Raw genomic sequence first — 14,789 nt, 5'->3', positions numbered from 1 at the left:
GGATAGCTAATACTTTGGAAGACAGAAACAAAATTCAAAGTGATCTGGATACACTGGAGCGCTGGGCAGAAAACAACAGAATGACATTTAATAGGGATAAATGCCAAGTTCTGCACCTAGGAAAAAGAAACCAAATGCACAGTTACAAGATGGGGGAGACGTAGCTCAACAACACTACAAGCAAGAAGGATCTTGGACTTGTTGTTGATCACAAGCCAACAATGTGATGTGGCTGCAAAAAATGCAAATGCGATTTTGGGCTGCATTAATAGAAGCATAGCTTCCAAATCCTGGGAAGTACTAGTTCCCCTCTACTCAACACTGGTTAGGCCTCATCTGGAGTACTGTGTCCAGTTCTGGGCACCACATTTTAAGAAGGATGCAGACAAGCTGGAGAGGGTTCAGAGGAGAGCAACAAAGATGATCAGGGGACTGGAAACAAAGCCCTATGAAGAGAGACTGAAAGAACTGGGCATGTTTAGCCTTGAGAAGAGAAGACTGAGGGGAGATAGGATAGCGCTCTTCAAGTCCTTGAAAGGTTGTCACAGAGAGGAAGGCCAGGATCTCTTCTCGATCATCCCAGAGTGTAGTACACTGAATCATGGGCTCAAGTTACAGGAAGCCAGATTCCGGCTGAACATCAGGAAAAGCTTCCTGACTGTTAGAGCAATATGACAATGGAACCAATTACTTAGGGAGGTGGTGGGCTCTCCCACACTGGAGGCATTCAAGACGAGGCTGGACAGCCATCTCTCAGGGATGCTCTGACTTGGATTCCTGCATTGAGCAGGCGGTTGGACTCAATGGCTTTGTAGGCCCCTTCCAACCCTACTATTCTATGATTCTATGATTTATTTGAAGCTGCTGTAACTGGGGGAATTGCTGCAACTGGGTATGAATGTTCGTCCAGTTTACATGGTAGCTCCTAGACTCAAATGGGAGCAAGTGCAAGGCCAAGGGCATTTTCACGAAGTTCATCTGGCAGAGCTGCTGCGTGTGTGAACCAGCCCTAGGAATTTTGCATATGTGAAATTAGGATGATTAGGAATCCCACTGATGGATGGATAGGATGGATCTGTTCAGTGGTCTGGAACATAACTGTCATTCTAAACGACATAACTGTCATTCTGTTTATTCTTTGTGGTATGGGCCAAACAGCTGCTACCAACGGAAGGAACTGATCATCTTTGAATGTAGGAGGGAATGTTCTTGTCCCGCTTTTTTGCATTCTGTTACCAACCACATGATGACTACAAAGTTTACATAGATAATATTTACTGGTTCTGTGTAGAAAGTTTGACATGAAAAGATTGTTTTAACAAGGACTGTATTTACTGTTTATATTTTTCCCACTGATGAGGATTAGTTTGGTCAAAACGTGTTTGGGACAACGGCATTGTATATTTGTACAGCCTTTTGATCTGATAATCAGTGTTGCAACTATGTACGTATGATATACTGTTAGACTACTAATCTATTGTTTTAAACTTTGTGTGAAATATTAGTTTTTATATTAACATTTTGTTTTATATTTTTATGCACACAATTTTCCTTAAACCTATTTTGTTTTGTTGTTTAAAAGTGGTTAAGGATAGATTGCTTTGAGGATGCACAATTTGTTATCTAGAGCATCAAACCATTTAAAAATCTGTTTTATCACAATCATCATCATCATCTTCATCAAAGCACAACCTCCCTTTTTCCCAGCTAGATTTTGCACCTGACAACGTACTTGCCCCATATTTGCAGCTGGTTTGCAAAAGTAGTCAGCAAATGAAAGCAGCGCAGGATCAGATGTGAAAGCAGAAATAGCTTCTGGCTGAAAATAAAGTGACATTTTAATTAAGAATTATTTCCTTTTTTTGTCGTGGTGGTTTATGGGAAACTGCCATTTACACAGTCCTTCCTTACTGCAACCTGTCACTTTCCTGACAGATGGTATGACCTTTTGGGGGAAAAAAATCCATGGTCAGAACAAGTAACTATCTTTTAGCAAAAGGTTCTGCCCTGAATTTCATTCATTCATTCATTCATTCATTCATTCATTCATTCATGTATTTATTAAAGTGGCTTTTAAAACCACCTTTCAGGATAAGTTATCCTCTCAATGTATTTAAAACAGTCAGTAAAACATCATAATCACACAGTAAAACATAGTAAGATCATATAAAAGCAACATTTCAATATTAAAACATCATACAATCACACAGAAGAAACAGCAGTGCATAAATCAATAAATCATATATAACAAGCAAGTAAAAAATAACAGCAGCAAATTAAAAAACACACACACATCAAAATAGTGGCAGCAAATAAAACAGTTACAGCATCACAAATCATCCAAAAATGAACTGGAATAAAAAGGTCTTTAGAGGCCATCTAAAAGCCAACAAATGAATTTCCCTGTGCAGACTACTCCTGAGTTGTGGAGCCACCACAGAAAAGAAGAGTTGTACACAGCTAACAATCTTTACTACTTTACTAACACAGCCAATTCAACAAAATTGTATCATCTGAACCCACCTGGAAGAAACTTTCAGAGCCAGGCAATTTAAGTTTTCTCAAAAGCAGTTAGGTTTCACAGGTTATTTCACACTTACAAGGTGCCATAGTGGCCAACATGGAGCAATCTGGAATCTACCAGTAAAACCTGCAACAGAAGACCCTTCCTTCCTCCAGCATTCTTAAAGTGAAGGTGTTTATCGTTTTCATAGCCCTTTGGCCTTTCAAGATTGCAATTGCAGTGTCACAATGCACACTAGGAAGGGCAAGACCATGGGCCTTTCCCATGGCGAGGTCCTGATTCTGTGGGAAAGATTCATGGAACTCTATGCACACAGATGCCCCTCGCAGCACAGAATGACATCACACTGAAAAGATGCAGGGAGTACAAGTAAAGGAGATTTAAGACTCTCCAGCTCTTGGGGAGAAACCATAGGAGATCGGACTAGGCCTTATACAGAGATCACATCACAGGCCCATCTAGCTAGCTCAGTACTGTCTACAGACAGGGGTCTTATTTTCCAGCCCTACCTGGAGATACCAGCGGATTGAACCTGAGAGCTTCTGCATGTAAAAGCAGGAGCACTTTCACTGAGCTATGGCCAGTGGTAGGATTTTGGGAGTTCTTGACCAGTTTAGGACTTTGGGCCATGACAGATGGAAATTTCTCTGTCTCCTTCTATACACACATACAAAGTAATTTTTCCAAATACCCCTCTGAATTTTGGGGGGGAGCATACCCTCAAAATGTGCTTTAATTTTTGAATGGCAGCTGGGATTTCCAATATTCCAGCAAAGATCTACAAATCAACTCAAGGTGTCTGCTGGGGGTGGAAAAGCACTTTCAAGCTTGCATTAAATTTTCAGTGATTGCCTTTTTACCACAACTCTGTCTAATAACTTAGTGAGACATTCAGCTTTCTAAGCAGAGTTTTATTATAAAAGTCCTGCCAACATGCAAGCAAGACATCCTAAGACCCTGTTTCAGCTACCAGCATTGCTAGCATAATTAGTAGGCAACAGATGGCCGCTTTCAGTTTCTTTACTCAACAACGGCACAGGAACTACCTTGAATGCACGGGCATCTGCATTCCGGTGAGTGACAGTCTGTGCTAGCAGGCTTCGCCAACCCATTGGATCCTCCTTGTACGAAAGCTGCCCAGCTCTCAATTTTACATACAGGACACCATCTTTTGAAAGAATTGATCTGGAAAAAAGGAAGAAAAATGGGTGTTGTTGTTGTTGTTTTTAAAAAACCCACGTTTCCAGTTTAATAAGTTATACCTGGTCATATGTACAGATATTACAGCAGGAGTGCTTTGTTCCACTGGGATAGGTATTATAAGTTCCACCCATGTTTTCTTCTCACGCATGCCTATTGAAGCACTTTTTTTGCAGTTCTTATTCATCTGGTACATTTATATCCTGCCTTTCTTCCACCATGAAACTCAAGGAAATATACACAGGGATCCCACACACACACATCAAACTCTCATCCAGTCTCTCATCCAGACACTGACCAGACCCAGCCCTACTTAGCTTCAGTGAAATGGCTGCATCATGTGCCCTCAAGAGCATGCAAGAATCTGGGACAAGAATCTTCTGATAAGGAGGTCACAAAAAGGGTGAGAGCTATGGGGGTGGTGAAGGAACACAGCCCATTACTGAAGATAAATGAGTGATTCCCAAAATATTTCAAGGGACGGGACTCAGATGTCCTTGAAGGTCTCAAAGAGATTTCTTTCTTGGCAAATTATTCACTATTTGGAGGATAGGAACACCATTTTGATGGGTTGGTTGGCTATCTGCCTTGATGCTTCCATTTCTATGGGCCACTTGATTTTATCACTTTTCACGCTGCTGATATATTAGGTAAACACATGGAAGCATGTTGCATTCCTATTTGTTGTTTCTCCTGCATAACACCTTGCTCCACCAGACTGCACTGGATACCTCTGTCTGCTCTGGTTTTCAGGATGGAATCCACAAGGGTTCCACACGTAGAAGAGAACTGCTGGATCAGATGGACATGTCTGTCTGTTTGTTTTAAAAAATAGTTAAAAGCTCCATACTTGATTAACACCAGCAAGGAGACAAACCTTTGCAAACAAGATTTTGTAACAACTGCAGGAGCAGTTTAGATTTGGACGCTGGTATGTCTCCAGAGCACCATAATTGTGGAGCACTGTGAAACTATGCAAAACCTTCATCATGACTACTCACTTCAAGTGGTTTGTGCCTTTGCTTAAATCAATCAACAGTTCCCAATAACGGGGGCCTTTCACTCTGATCTGCAAAAAGAAAAATAGTTCAGTTATAGAAAAAAAATGATACATACTGGATAGGACTCAAAGAACTAGAGGTGGTGATACTCAAAAGTCCTCCCTTCCCACAACAGCCCTCCAAGATCCCCCAAAAGCACCCACATGCCCCAGAGTCAGGGACCTCTAGAACTGTATTCCATGACACACAAAAGGTTGTGGGGTGGGGGTGTGGAGACAGATCCCAGCCACTTTACATAACAAAAATCTGTTATCATTATAACAGAACCCTTTAAAATTTAGCTGGAGTACTATATAAAGACAGATTTTTTCCCTTTATTTAGCTATTTCCATACTAATGGAGCTTGACACAAATCACGACCAGAATTTATCCGTAGAAAAGGAACTAACCGAAATCTCAAAATATTAAAGCTGTAACTGCTTCACCCCACCCCCCCATTTCAACTTTGTCACTTTTGTACATAAACACACAACCTTGGTCACAACTCTAGGTTGCAACAAGATATACTAAATGTAGAATATAGGGCCTATTAAGCTGGAAATGAAGTGGTCCCGTCCCCCGCTCCCCTTCACAGGTTAGAATGACTCGTAGTGAAATAATTGATGTGGGAATGTAAAAAGCAGTGTAAATGTTAATTAACAAGCAGTAATTTCAAAGCTGTCTCCTTGGAGCCTTAAAAATACTATTTGAATTGCCTTGATTCAAATCAGTTCCTACTTGCCAGAAAGAGGCTTAAGGAAGGAACTAGGTGTTAGGAGCAAAGTGAGCCACAGAAAGCTCTTTGAGCTACTCATTAATCAGCAAGATGCTTCTCCAACTCTGAAGCATAATATTTCTCACTAGGCTAACAAGTTTGTTTACATATGTAGCCCATGAAGTGGGTCTGTTTTATACCTGCTTCAACAAGTGAAGTTCCGGGAGAAGGGTGGGTGCCATTAGTTCTTCGGTTGTCTCTTCATACCACTGAGTTCCCTTTGAAATACAAAATACTTTAGCCAAAAAGTATTCTGATATGCAGACTATAACCACACTAATTCAGACCTCTTGTCTAGATTGCAGCCTTCTGCTCCTTGGTTCCCTCCAGATTTGTTGGACTACTATTCCCATCATTCTCAGCCAGGAGGGCCAGGGTGAGGAAGGGTGATGTAGATCCACCCTCTCCCAAAAAATAATTACTGCTTTTCTTGTTAAGACAAGCAGCATGGTAAGTTTGTCTTAGCCCATATGATTTGGGAACATACCTCTTTTCAAAAGGACAGTCACCTTCCCCAACCTGGTGCCCTCCAGATGTGTTAGACTACAACACCCATCACCCCCAGCCTGCAGACCATGGCAATGCTGGCTGGGAATGGTTAGAGTTGTACCCCAACATATCTGGAGGGCACCAGGTTGGGGAAGGCTGGAACAGAGAGACTAAATCCTTCATCAGATACACCAATTTCATCAAGCACTATTAAGGTTCCCTAGTGGGGAGTGCTTTCGACGCTGGAAGATGCTGGGAGTGAACTTTTCTCTCCTCTGCAGCATGACAAAATGATGAGCTGCACCTGCAGATATACCTTCTTCTACACTATAGAACCATATGCTCCAGTTCATACATTCTGCTAGGGCTGAAATAGGGGAGAAGCAGCACAGGACCTCTCCCTGTACCATTCTAGCTACTGGGCTCAGCATCATTAGCAGCGGTGGCTAATTTGGGAGCAAGGTACTAACTATCCAAGCTGGGAGGCCAGCTGGCCAGAATCAGTCTCCAAATCCACCCCATACCACCCCAATGGCTGCTCTCTGTTCCACTCACTGACATATCACCGTTAATGAGTACATAATACTGGTTAGTCCCAGCTAAATAATAATCTCGTTAGAGCGCAATCCTGTGTACGTGTAGACAGAAAAAAGTCCTACAACTCCCAGCATGCCCCAGCCACCATGGCTGGCTGGGGCATGCTGGGAATTGTAGGACTTTTTTTTTTCTGTCTACACGTGCACAGGTCCTTAACCTATTTGTGTGCATGTAAAGATTTCCTCATGTTCTGTCTCCATAGATCTACCCTTTCAAAAACTTCAGAGAAACTTGATTTCCCAACTCAGAAGGAGCAACAATGATTTACCAGGTCTCTCCAAGTCTAGCAAAACACACAACAAAGTACTGGCCTAGTAGTGGTGGCTAATTTGGGAGCAGACTGGCTTCCCACTCTGCCCTCCCCCCGCATTTTAGAGAACGACGAGCCCTTCGCCAACCCCTCCTTTAAGTCCCCCACGCCCCACGGAACCCATCTACCTTGTAGGTAACCTCGAGCAGCGCATAGCAAGGGGTATCTGTATCCACATCCACGGGGACAAGGAGCCTGGGCTCCGCTGCCAGGACATACAGATGCCGCAAGGCCTGGAGGTGATACCTGCACAGAAAGACAGCGGTTTCGGGAACGTCCTTCTTTTTCTCTTCATGAAATTTCGTTTTATTTTGAAATAAGGTTAACAAAATAAAGGCAACGAAAACAAGAACGTACATAATAACAATCAAAATCACTAACGAAACAAAGAGTCCACTAATTGTGCCAAAGCTTCCATGTAACTCCACCTGCCTCAGTCTTCCTTAAGTCAGTCCTCCGTACACATGTTAATATCTCTATTTATGTATCTATCACATAGAGACATGATGGGAATGTCAAATAGCCAGGCTGTAACTGGATCACTGCAATTACCCCATGAAGGAGATGATGATTCCAACCTGACTGCACGCTCCTGACACCTGCGAGTTGAAACAAAGCCTCCTGGGTGCCAAACTGTGTTTTTAGGATTTTGTTTCAGCCATGCCCGTTGGTTAAGCCTTACCTGTTGTCAGTACTGTGAACTGGGAAGTGAGGGTACAGTGCACAAAGAAGAGCAGCGATGGAAGAATTCGAGGTGCTAAGTGAGTACCTGCAAAGAAACAGCATCTTGAGGCAATACAGCACATGGCCTTACCTTGTACAGCAGAGATTAAATCAGGAACAAGCAACCGGGTGCCCTCCAGATCTCCTGGTCAACAATCCCCATCAGTCCCAGCCAGCATGGGCAATGGACAGGGATGATGGAAGTTACAGTGCAGAACATATGGAGGGCACCTACCCCTGGATGATATGGATTTGGGGGGACATAATCAAGGATGCATGTAATCTGCCCTTCCAAATTCCCCACCAAGGTAACACACTAATATCATGTCAAGGAAAGGCTACAAAGAGCTGTTTTATCCTGAATCAGACCATTTTCCATCTAGCCCAGTACTGTTTGATCTAACAGGCAGTAACAGTAAGAACCGGACATGGAACAACCGAGTGGTTCCAAATTGGGAAAGGAGTACGACAAGGCTGCATATTGTCGCCCTGCTTATTTAACTTATATGCAGAGTACATCATGAGAAACGCCGGGTTGGATGAATCACAGGTCGGAATTAAGATTGCCGGGAGAATTATCAACAACCTCAGATACGCAGACAATACCACCCTAATGGCAGAAAGCGAAGAGGATCTAAGAGCCTCCCGTTGAGGGTGAAAGTGGAGAGTGCAAAAGCTGGTTTGAAACTCAACATTAAAAAAACTGAGATCATGGCATCTGGCCCCATCACTTCCTGGCATATAGAAGGGGAAGAAATGGAAGCAGTGACAGATTTTATTTTCTTGGGCTCCAAGATCACCGCAGACGGTGACTGTAGCCATGAAATTAAAAGACGCTTGCTCCTTGGGAGGAAAGCTATGGCAAACCTAGGCAGCATAGTAAGAAGCAGAGACATTATTATTATTATTATTATTATTATTATTATTTATTAAATTTATTAATCGCCCATCTGGCTGGTCACCCAGCCACTCTGGGCGATGTACAACACACCATAAAACAATTTAAAACAATAAAATTCTACCATAATTTTTTTTTTTAAATACCCTAACCCACCCCAAATGCCTGCCTGAACAACCACGTTTTTAATGCACGACGGAAGCTCATTAAAGAGAGGGCATGACGGAGTTCCCTAGGGAGGGAGTTCCACAGAGTGGGGGCCACCACAGAAAAGGCCCTCTCCCTCATCCCCACCAGTCTAGCTGTCCTGGCTGATGGGACAGAGAGAAGGCCATCCGAGGCTGATCTTGTTAAGCGGCCTGTCTGGTGTTGCTGGAGGCGCTCCTTAAGATAGGCTGGGCCGGAACCATATAGGGTTTTAAAGGTCAAAACCTTGAATTTGGCCCGGAAAACAACTGGTAACCAGTGCAACTCCTTCAGCACTGGAGTGATGTGATCTCGCCGGCGGCTGCCTTTAATCAGGCGAGCCGCCACGTTCTGTACCAGCTGCAGCTTCCGAACCGTCTTCAAGGGTAATCCCACGTAGAGCGCATTACAGTAGTCTAAACGAGAGGAGACCAGGGCATGTACTACTGATGGGAGCAGATGGTCGGGAAGGAAGGGGCGCAGCCGCCGTATCAGATGGAGTTGATACAGCGCTGTCCGGCTCACAGCTGACACCTGAGCCTCCATGGACAGCTGGGAGTCCAAAATGACCCCCAGGCTGCGGACCTGGTCTTTCAAGGGTAGCCGTACCGCATTCAACACCAGGTCAACATCCCCCAGCCTCCTCTTGTCTCCCACCAAAAGTACCTCGGTCTTGTCAGGGTTCAGCTTCAGCTTATTCCTCCCCATCCAGCCACTCACCGTCTCCAGACATTTGGACAGGGATTCTACGGCCAACCTTGGTGAAGATTTGAATGAGAGGCAGAGCTGCGTGTCATCCGCATATTGATGACACTGCACCCCAAACCTCCTGATGATAGCCCCCAGCGGCTTCACATAGGTGTTAAATAGCATCGGGGAGAGGATGGAACCCTGTGGCACCCCACAAGTAAGTGGCCACGGATCCGAAACCTCCTCTCCCAGTGCTACCCTCTGGTACCTGCCAGAGAGGAAGGACCGGAACCACCGCAATACAGTGTCTCCAATGCCCAACCCCTCCGGGCGGTCCAGGAGGATACCGTGGTCAACGGTATCAAAAGCCGCTGAGAGGTCGAGGAGAACAAGGAAGGAGCATTCACCCCTATCCAGAGCCCTCCTCATATCATCCACCAAGGCGACCAAGGCCGTTTCTGTCCCATGCCCAGGCCTGAAGCCCGACTGAAATGGGTCTAGATAATCAGTTTCTTCCAAGTGTGCCTTCAACTGCACCGCCACCACCCGCTCAATCACCTTGCCCAAAAATGGCAGATTTGAGACTGGGCAAAAGTTGTTCAGAACTTGAGGATCCAAGGAGGGCTTCTTTAAGAGCGGTCTTATCACTGCCTCCTTGAGGGCTGATAGCATCACTCCCTCCTCAAGGGAGGCGTTCACCACCGCCTTGATCCCCTCACCCAGTCTCTCTCTGCAGCTCATAATGAGCCAAGATGCGCAAGGATCAAGTAAGCAGGTGGTCGGCCGTACCGATGAAAGCACCTTGTCCACTTCATCAGGAGGAAGAAGCTGGAACCGATCCCACAAAACCGGTTTGCCACAGGCCGCCTCTTGCTCACTAACTGTATCCACAGCGCACGGAGTAACACTCCTAATCCGATCAATTTTATCCGCAAAGTGCTTTGCCAAGGCCTCATAGGAGGCCTTAGAATGCTCCAGTGGTTCTGGAGCCACTGGACCGACCAGGCTCCGGACCACTTGGAACAGCCTCCTGGGATAGCACTCTGCAGACGCGATAGAGGGAGCATAATATTCCTTTTTTGCTGCCTTCACCGCCATGTGATAGGCTGAAGATACAGCTCTAGCCCGTGTCTGATCGTCTTTGGAGCGAGACTTCCGCCACCGGCGCTCTAGCCGTCTCACCTCCTGTTTCAGAGCTCGTAACCGCGGATTGAACCATGGTGCAGTCCGAGCCCTGTTCAGGGGGAGAGGGCGTTTCGGAGCCACCTGATCTAATGCCCCAGTGATTGCGGCATTCCAGCCACCCACCAGGGTCTCGACCGAGTGGCCGTTGTGCAGCTCCCAGGAATATGGTGCAGCTCCCAGGAAGCCATGGTCTCCATGAAGTCCCGAGGTGCTCCTGTGAGGATGGCCTCCGAATGTACGTTGAAGTCCCCCAACACCAGTAAGTTAGGGGACTGTACACGCACATCAGAGACCACCTCAAGCACCCCGGCCAGGGAGTCAGTCGTGCAGCGGGGTGGACGGTACACAAGCAGAATCCCCAGACTGCCCTTCGGGCCCAACCTCCAGTACATGCACTCAGCAACCTTGGTCTCCCGGAGAGGGGGTCTGGTGAAGACCAAGGACTCTCGGTAGATAACAGCCACTCCCCCTCCCCGATCCCCAGCCCTCGGCTGCTGTGCATACGAAAATCCGGCTGGACACATGGCTGCAAGGGTTGGAGCAGCAGCCTCGGCCAGCCAGGTCTCCGTAATACATGCCAGGTCTGCACCCTCATCCAGGATCATGTCATGGATGAGGGAGGTTTTCTGGGTAACAGACCTGGCATTGCAGAGCAGCAAACGAAGGCCAGAAGATGGGGTCACGCCTCCTCCAGCCATCCTTTGGCTCTGGAAAGGCCCGGAGCAGGGGACAGATACTACACATCTCTCCCTTGTTCCCCTTACCTGGCATGGCCTGCCCCTAACGCTCCACCAGCGCCTGCCGCCCAGCCTCGGTATGTTCTGGCCCCCAACACTCCCCCCACTGCCTCCATCAGGTGGACACATGCCCCCTTGCTCCCGCCTATCAGGCAGGCTACCCACCCCTAAAAACACAACAAAATCCCCCCCCAACAAAATAAAACAAACAAAACAATTAAAATCCCCTTAAAAATGCCAGGCAGGAGTCCACAGGGAAGGCCTGGTGGCGGTGGCGGCAGGCCCAGCAGCAGCAAGCATGCCTCTTCCCCAGTGGTGGTGTTGGTGGCTTCTCCTGCAGGCCCTGGCTGTCCCAGGCCACCTCAGCCAGCCAGCTTATGTAGCCCCTCCAGGGAGGGGCAGGTGGATCAGCACAGCTGGCTTGGTACCTGGGGGCCTGGTCCTGCAGGGACTGGCGGTCTGCCAGGCAGAAGTCCACAGGGAAGGCCTGGTGGTGGTGGCAGTGGCGGCAGCAGCAGGCCCAGTGGTGGCAGCAGCAGGCCCAGCGGCGGCGGCAGCAGGCCCAGCAGCAGCAAGCACGCCTCTTCCCCAGTGGTGGTGGTGGTGGCTTCTCCTGCAGGCCCTGGCTCTCCCAGGCCACCTCAGCCAGCCAGCTTATGTAGCCTCTCCAGGGAGGGGCAGGTGGAGCAGCACAGCTGGCTCGGTACCTGGGGGCCTGGTCCTGCAGGGACTGGTGGTCCGCCAGGCAGAAGTCCACAGGGAAGGCCTGGTGGTGGTGGCAGCGGCAGCAGCGACATCACCTTGCCCACAAAGGTTCATATAATCAAAGCTATGGTTTTCCCAGTAGCAACGTATGGCTGTGAGAGCTGGACTATAAGGAAGGCTGAGCACCGAAGAATCGATGCTTTCGAACTGAGGTGCTGGAGAAGACTCTTACGAGTCCCCTGGACCTCAAGGAGGTCAAATCAGTCAATCCTAAAGGAAATCAACCCTGAGTGCTCATTGGAAGGACAGATACTGAAGCTGAAGCTCAACTATTTTGGCCACCTAATGCAAAGAGAAAACTCCCTGGAAAAGACTCTGATGCTGGGAAAGATTGAAGGCAAAAGGAGAAGGGGACGACAGAGGATGAGATGGCTAGATAGCATCACCAATGCAATGAATATGGACTTGAGCACGCTCCGGGAGAGAGCGCAGGACAGGAAGGCCTGGCGTGCTATGGTCCATGGGGTCACGAAGACGGACACGACTGAACGACTGAACACAGTTTCTTCAGTGTCCTGGAGAGAGGTCTTTCACAGCCCTGTTAGCTGATGTCCTTTTCAATGGAGATGCCCGGGATTAAATCTGGGACTTCTGTAAAGCTCCACTTCCTAACCACTGCAATTCCTGCTCAGCCATTCAAGATTTTATCCGACACTGCCCGTGCTTTCCCCTGACCCCTGAGTCATAAGTATTGGGAACCTGGTTTTGTAAAAAATAAATAGAGACTGAAGCTCCTATTAGGTGAAGGTCACCCAAAATGCCAGTTTCTGTGCCTGCCCAGCAATATTGTGGGCATGAATACACACATCCCTGTTTGTAGCCTTACTGAATACAAAGGCAAAGTTCTTGGGTTCCTTGGTCATTACAAGAGCTGATAATATTTTGTTACGTGGCTTTTTATATGCACGCTGACATTAAGGAGGAAGGAAGTTATTAAGGAGGAAGGGGTTATTGTTGAAATTTATTACCTTCCCCCTCCCAAAAAGAGGAGTCCAAGAGCCATATGGTGCGCCATATGGAATCCATAGTTCATCTCCCCACCGGTCTTCTTGTGCATGAAACGACAGAGTTGGAGGACCTTCAAGTTTCCAGATCCTGCCATCACCATTGCAAGGGAGAGCAACACCACACTCAGACAAGTCTCCAAGTTATAGTGACCGGCCTTAATATACATGGAGGAGAGAACGTGTCAGTTTCACTTTTACACATAAGCAGGCCAGACATACAGTCCCATGTTTAGGCAGAAGGCCTGATTAAAACGGCTTTTCCTTTAGCACAGTCCTATGCATGTTTACTCACTGAGTTCAATGGGACTTACTTCCATTATAGCAGGGGTTATGAAACCTCAGGCCCATGGGCCAGATCCAACCTGCCTGGTGACCCAATCCAGTCCTCAAGGGTTCCCCAGATGGCCTTCACCCCCTTCCCCTGCCCTGTTTGTTTATTTATATTTATATACTGCTAAACATAATAAAATCTCTAAGTGGCTTCCACCAACCACCGATTGTTTGGCAGTTTTCCAGCTTTTGCATGGGTCCCAATCTAAGGGTTGAAATGTCTTTCCTCAAGCTTCGTTCCTAGGGGTGTACGAACCCCACTCACCCGTCCAGTCTGTGGTGTCCGCTGGGGGGAGGAGGCGACCCGTCCCTGCCCCCAGAATCCTTCCCGGCCAGCTCTGCTCCGCGGCGAGTCCGCGGAGCCGCTGGCCGGGCCCATCCGCAGCTGGACTTCCGTCCGCTGCCACGCAAATGGCGTCCAGCGTAGCTGACGCCATTTGCATCCCTGCCCTTGGCCGTGATAGGCTACATAAATATTTACGTAGCCTACCACGGCCAAAGGCAGGGACGCAAATGGCATCCGCTACACCGGACGCCATTTGCGTCCGCAGCCCGGGAGCAGATGGCTGCAGACAGCCCTGGACCGGCCAGCGCCAGGTGGGGTCCGTCCCTACTGGACTTCGCGGGGTGGCGGGGGGGAGCAGTCCATTCTGCCACGGAATCTGGCCTCACTGGAGTCCGTGGTGGATTTCTCTGCCATCCCTAATCATTCCTGGCAGTAAAAGCTTGAAGCTAAAATATGCTGGCATTTTGCGTCCTGCTCCATTTGGCCTCCAGCCCTGCCCACCACTGAAATGCAGCCCCTGAGAGCTTCCCCGAAACCAAATTTGGCTCTTGGGCTGAAAGAGGTTCAACATCCCTGGTACAGCCTTTCAAGAATCTAATTTCAGCAATGCACCAAAATATACAAGGCATACCAACTTCACAGATACTTGTCCCAATGACTTTAGCATTGTCTAAACCAGGAGCAGAAAGAAGAGAAATAAAGCTGTACTGGTAGATCTGAGCAATATGCAGTTAGATCAGCAAGAGCTTCCCAATTGTTTAACAATAGCAATGCTATTATTGTTGTTTATATTATTATGCAGTTGATGAGCAAGGGTTTCCCAATCATCATCATCATAGTTGCTGAAAAGAAGAAAGCTTGCAGGAAAACTAGGAAAGGACTATGAGCTCAGTTCTGGTTCTGTTAACAAACTCCCGGCCTGAGCATGTGATCAGAGGCATCCTGTATCCTGTTTGTTCATTCTACATCCACTCACCATGAGCCACTATTTTGCTCCTGGCTCTGTGACTGATGGACCCTGGCATTCTATTTTGAAGTTTGCCAACC

General features: G+C 47.3%; 1 protein-coding gene across 15 annotated transcripts in view; it reads right to left on the bottom strand.

The window, feature by feature from the left end:
- The window catches only part of ANAPC1 (anaphase promoting complex subunit 1), a 93,062-nt gene that overhangs the window by 9,375 nt on the left and 68,898 nt on the right, over positions 1-14,789 (bottom strand). For 8 of the 15 annotated variants that reach the window (XM_084829093.1, XM_084829096.1, XM_084829099.1 and 5 more), the window contains 7 exons: positions 13,088-13,281; positions 7,618-7,704; positions 7,064-7,181; positions 5,680-5,757; positions 4,726-4,793; positions 3,571-3,709; positions 1,733-1,819 (listed from right to left, as the gene is read on the bottom strand). In XM_084829093.1, coding sequence (XP_084685219.1) covers positions 1,733-1,819; positions 3,571-3,709; positions 4,726-4,793; positions 5,680-5,757; positions 7,064-7,181; positions 7,618-7,704; positions 13,088-13,281 — 771 coding nt within the window. Of the gene's footprint in view, positions 1-1,546; positions 1,820-3,570; positions 3,710-4,725; positions 4,794-5,679; positions 5,758-7,063; positions 7,182-7,617; positions 7,705-13,087; positions 13,282-14,789 lie in introns of those variants that run through there. The other 7 variants (XM_084829090.1, XM_084829092.1, XM_084829098.1 and 4 more) reach the window with 3 other exon arrangements.

The sequence above is a fragment of the Heloderma suspectum genome, chromosome 1 (assembly GCF_057233095.1).
Source record: "Heloderma suspectum isolate Gila_16-S chromosome 1, 16-S_ref, whole genome shotgun sequence".
NCBI lineage: Eukaryota > Metazoa > Chordata > Lepidosauria > Squamata > Helodermatidae > Heloderma > Heloderma suspectum.
Note: the sequence above shows the minus strand (reverse complement) of the source record. Positions and strands in the feature narration are given on the sequence as shown.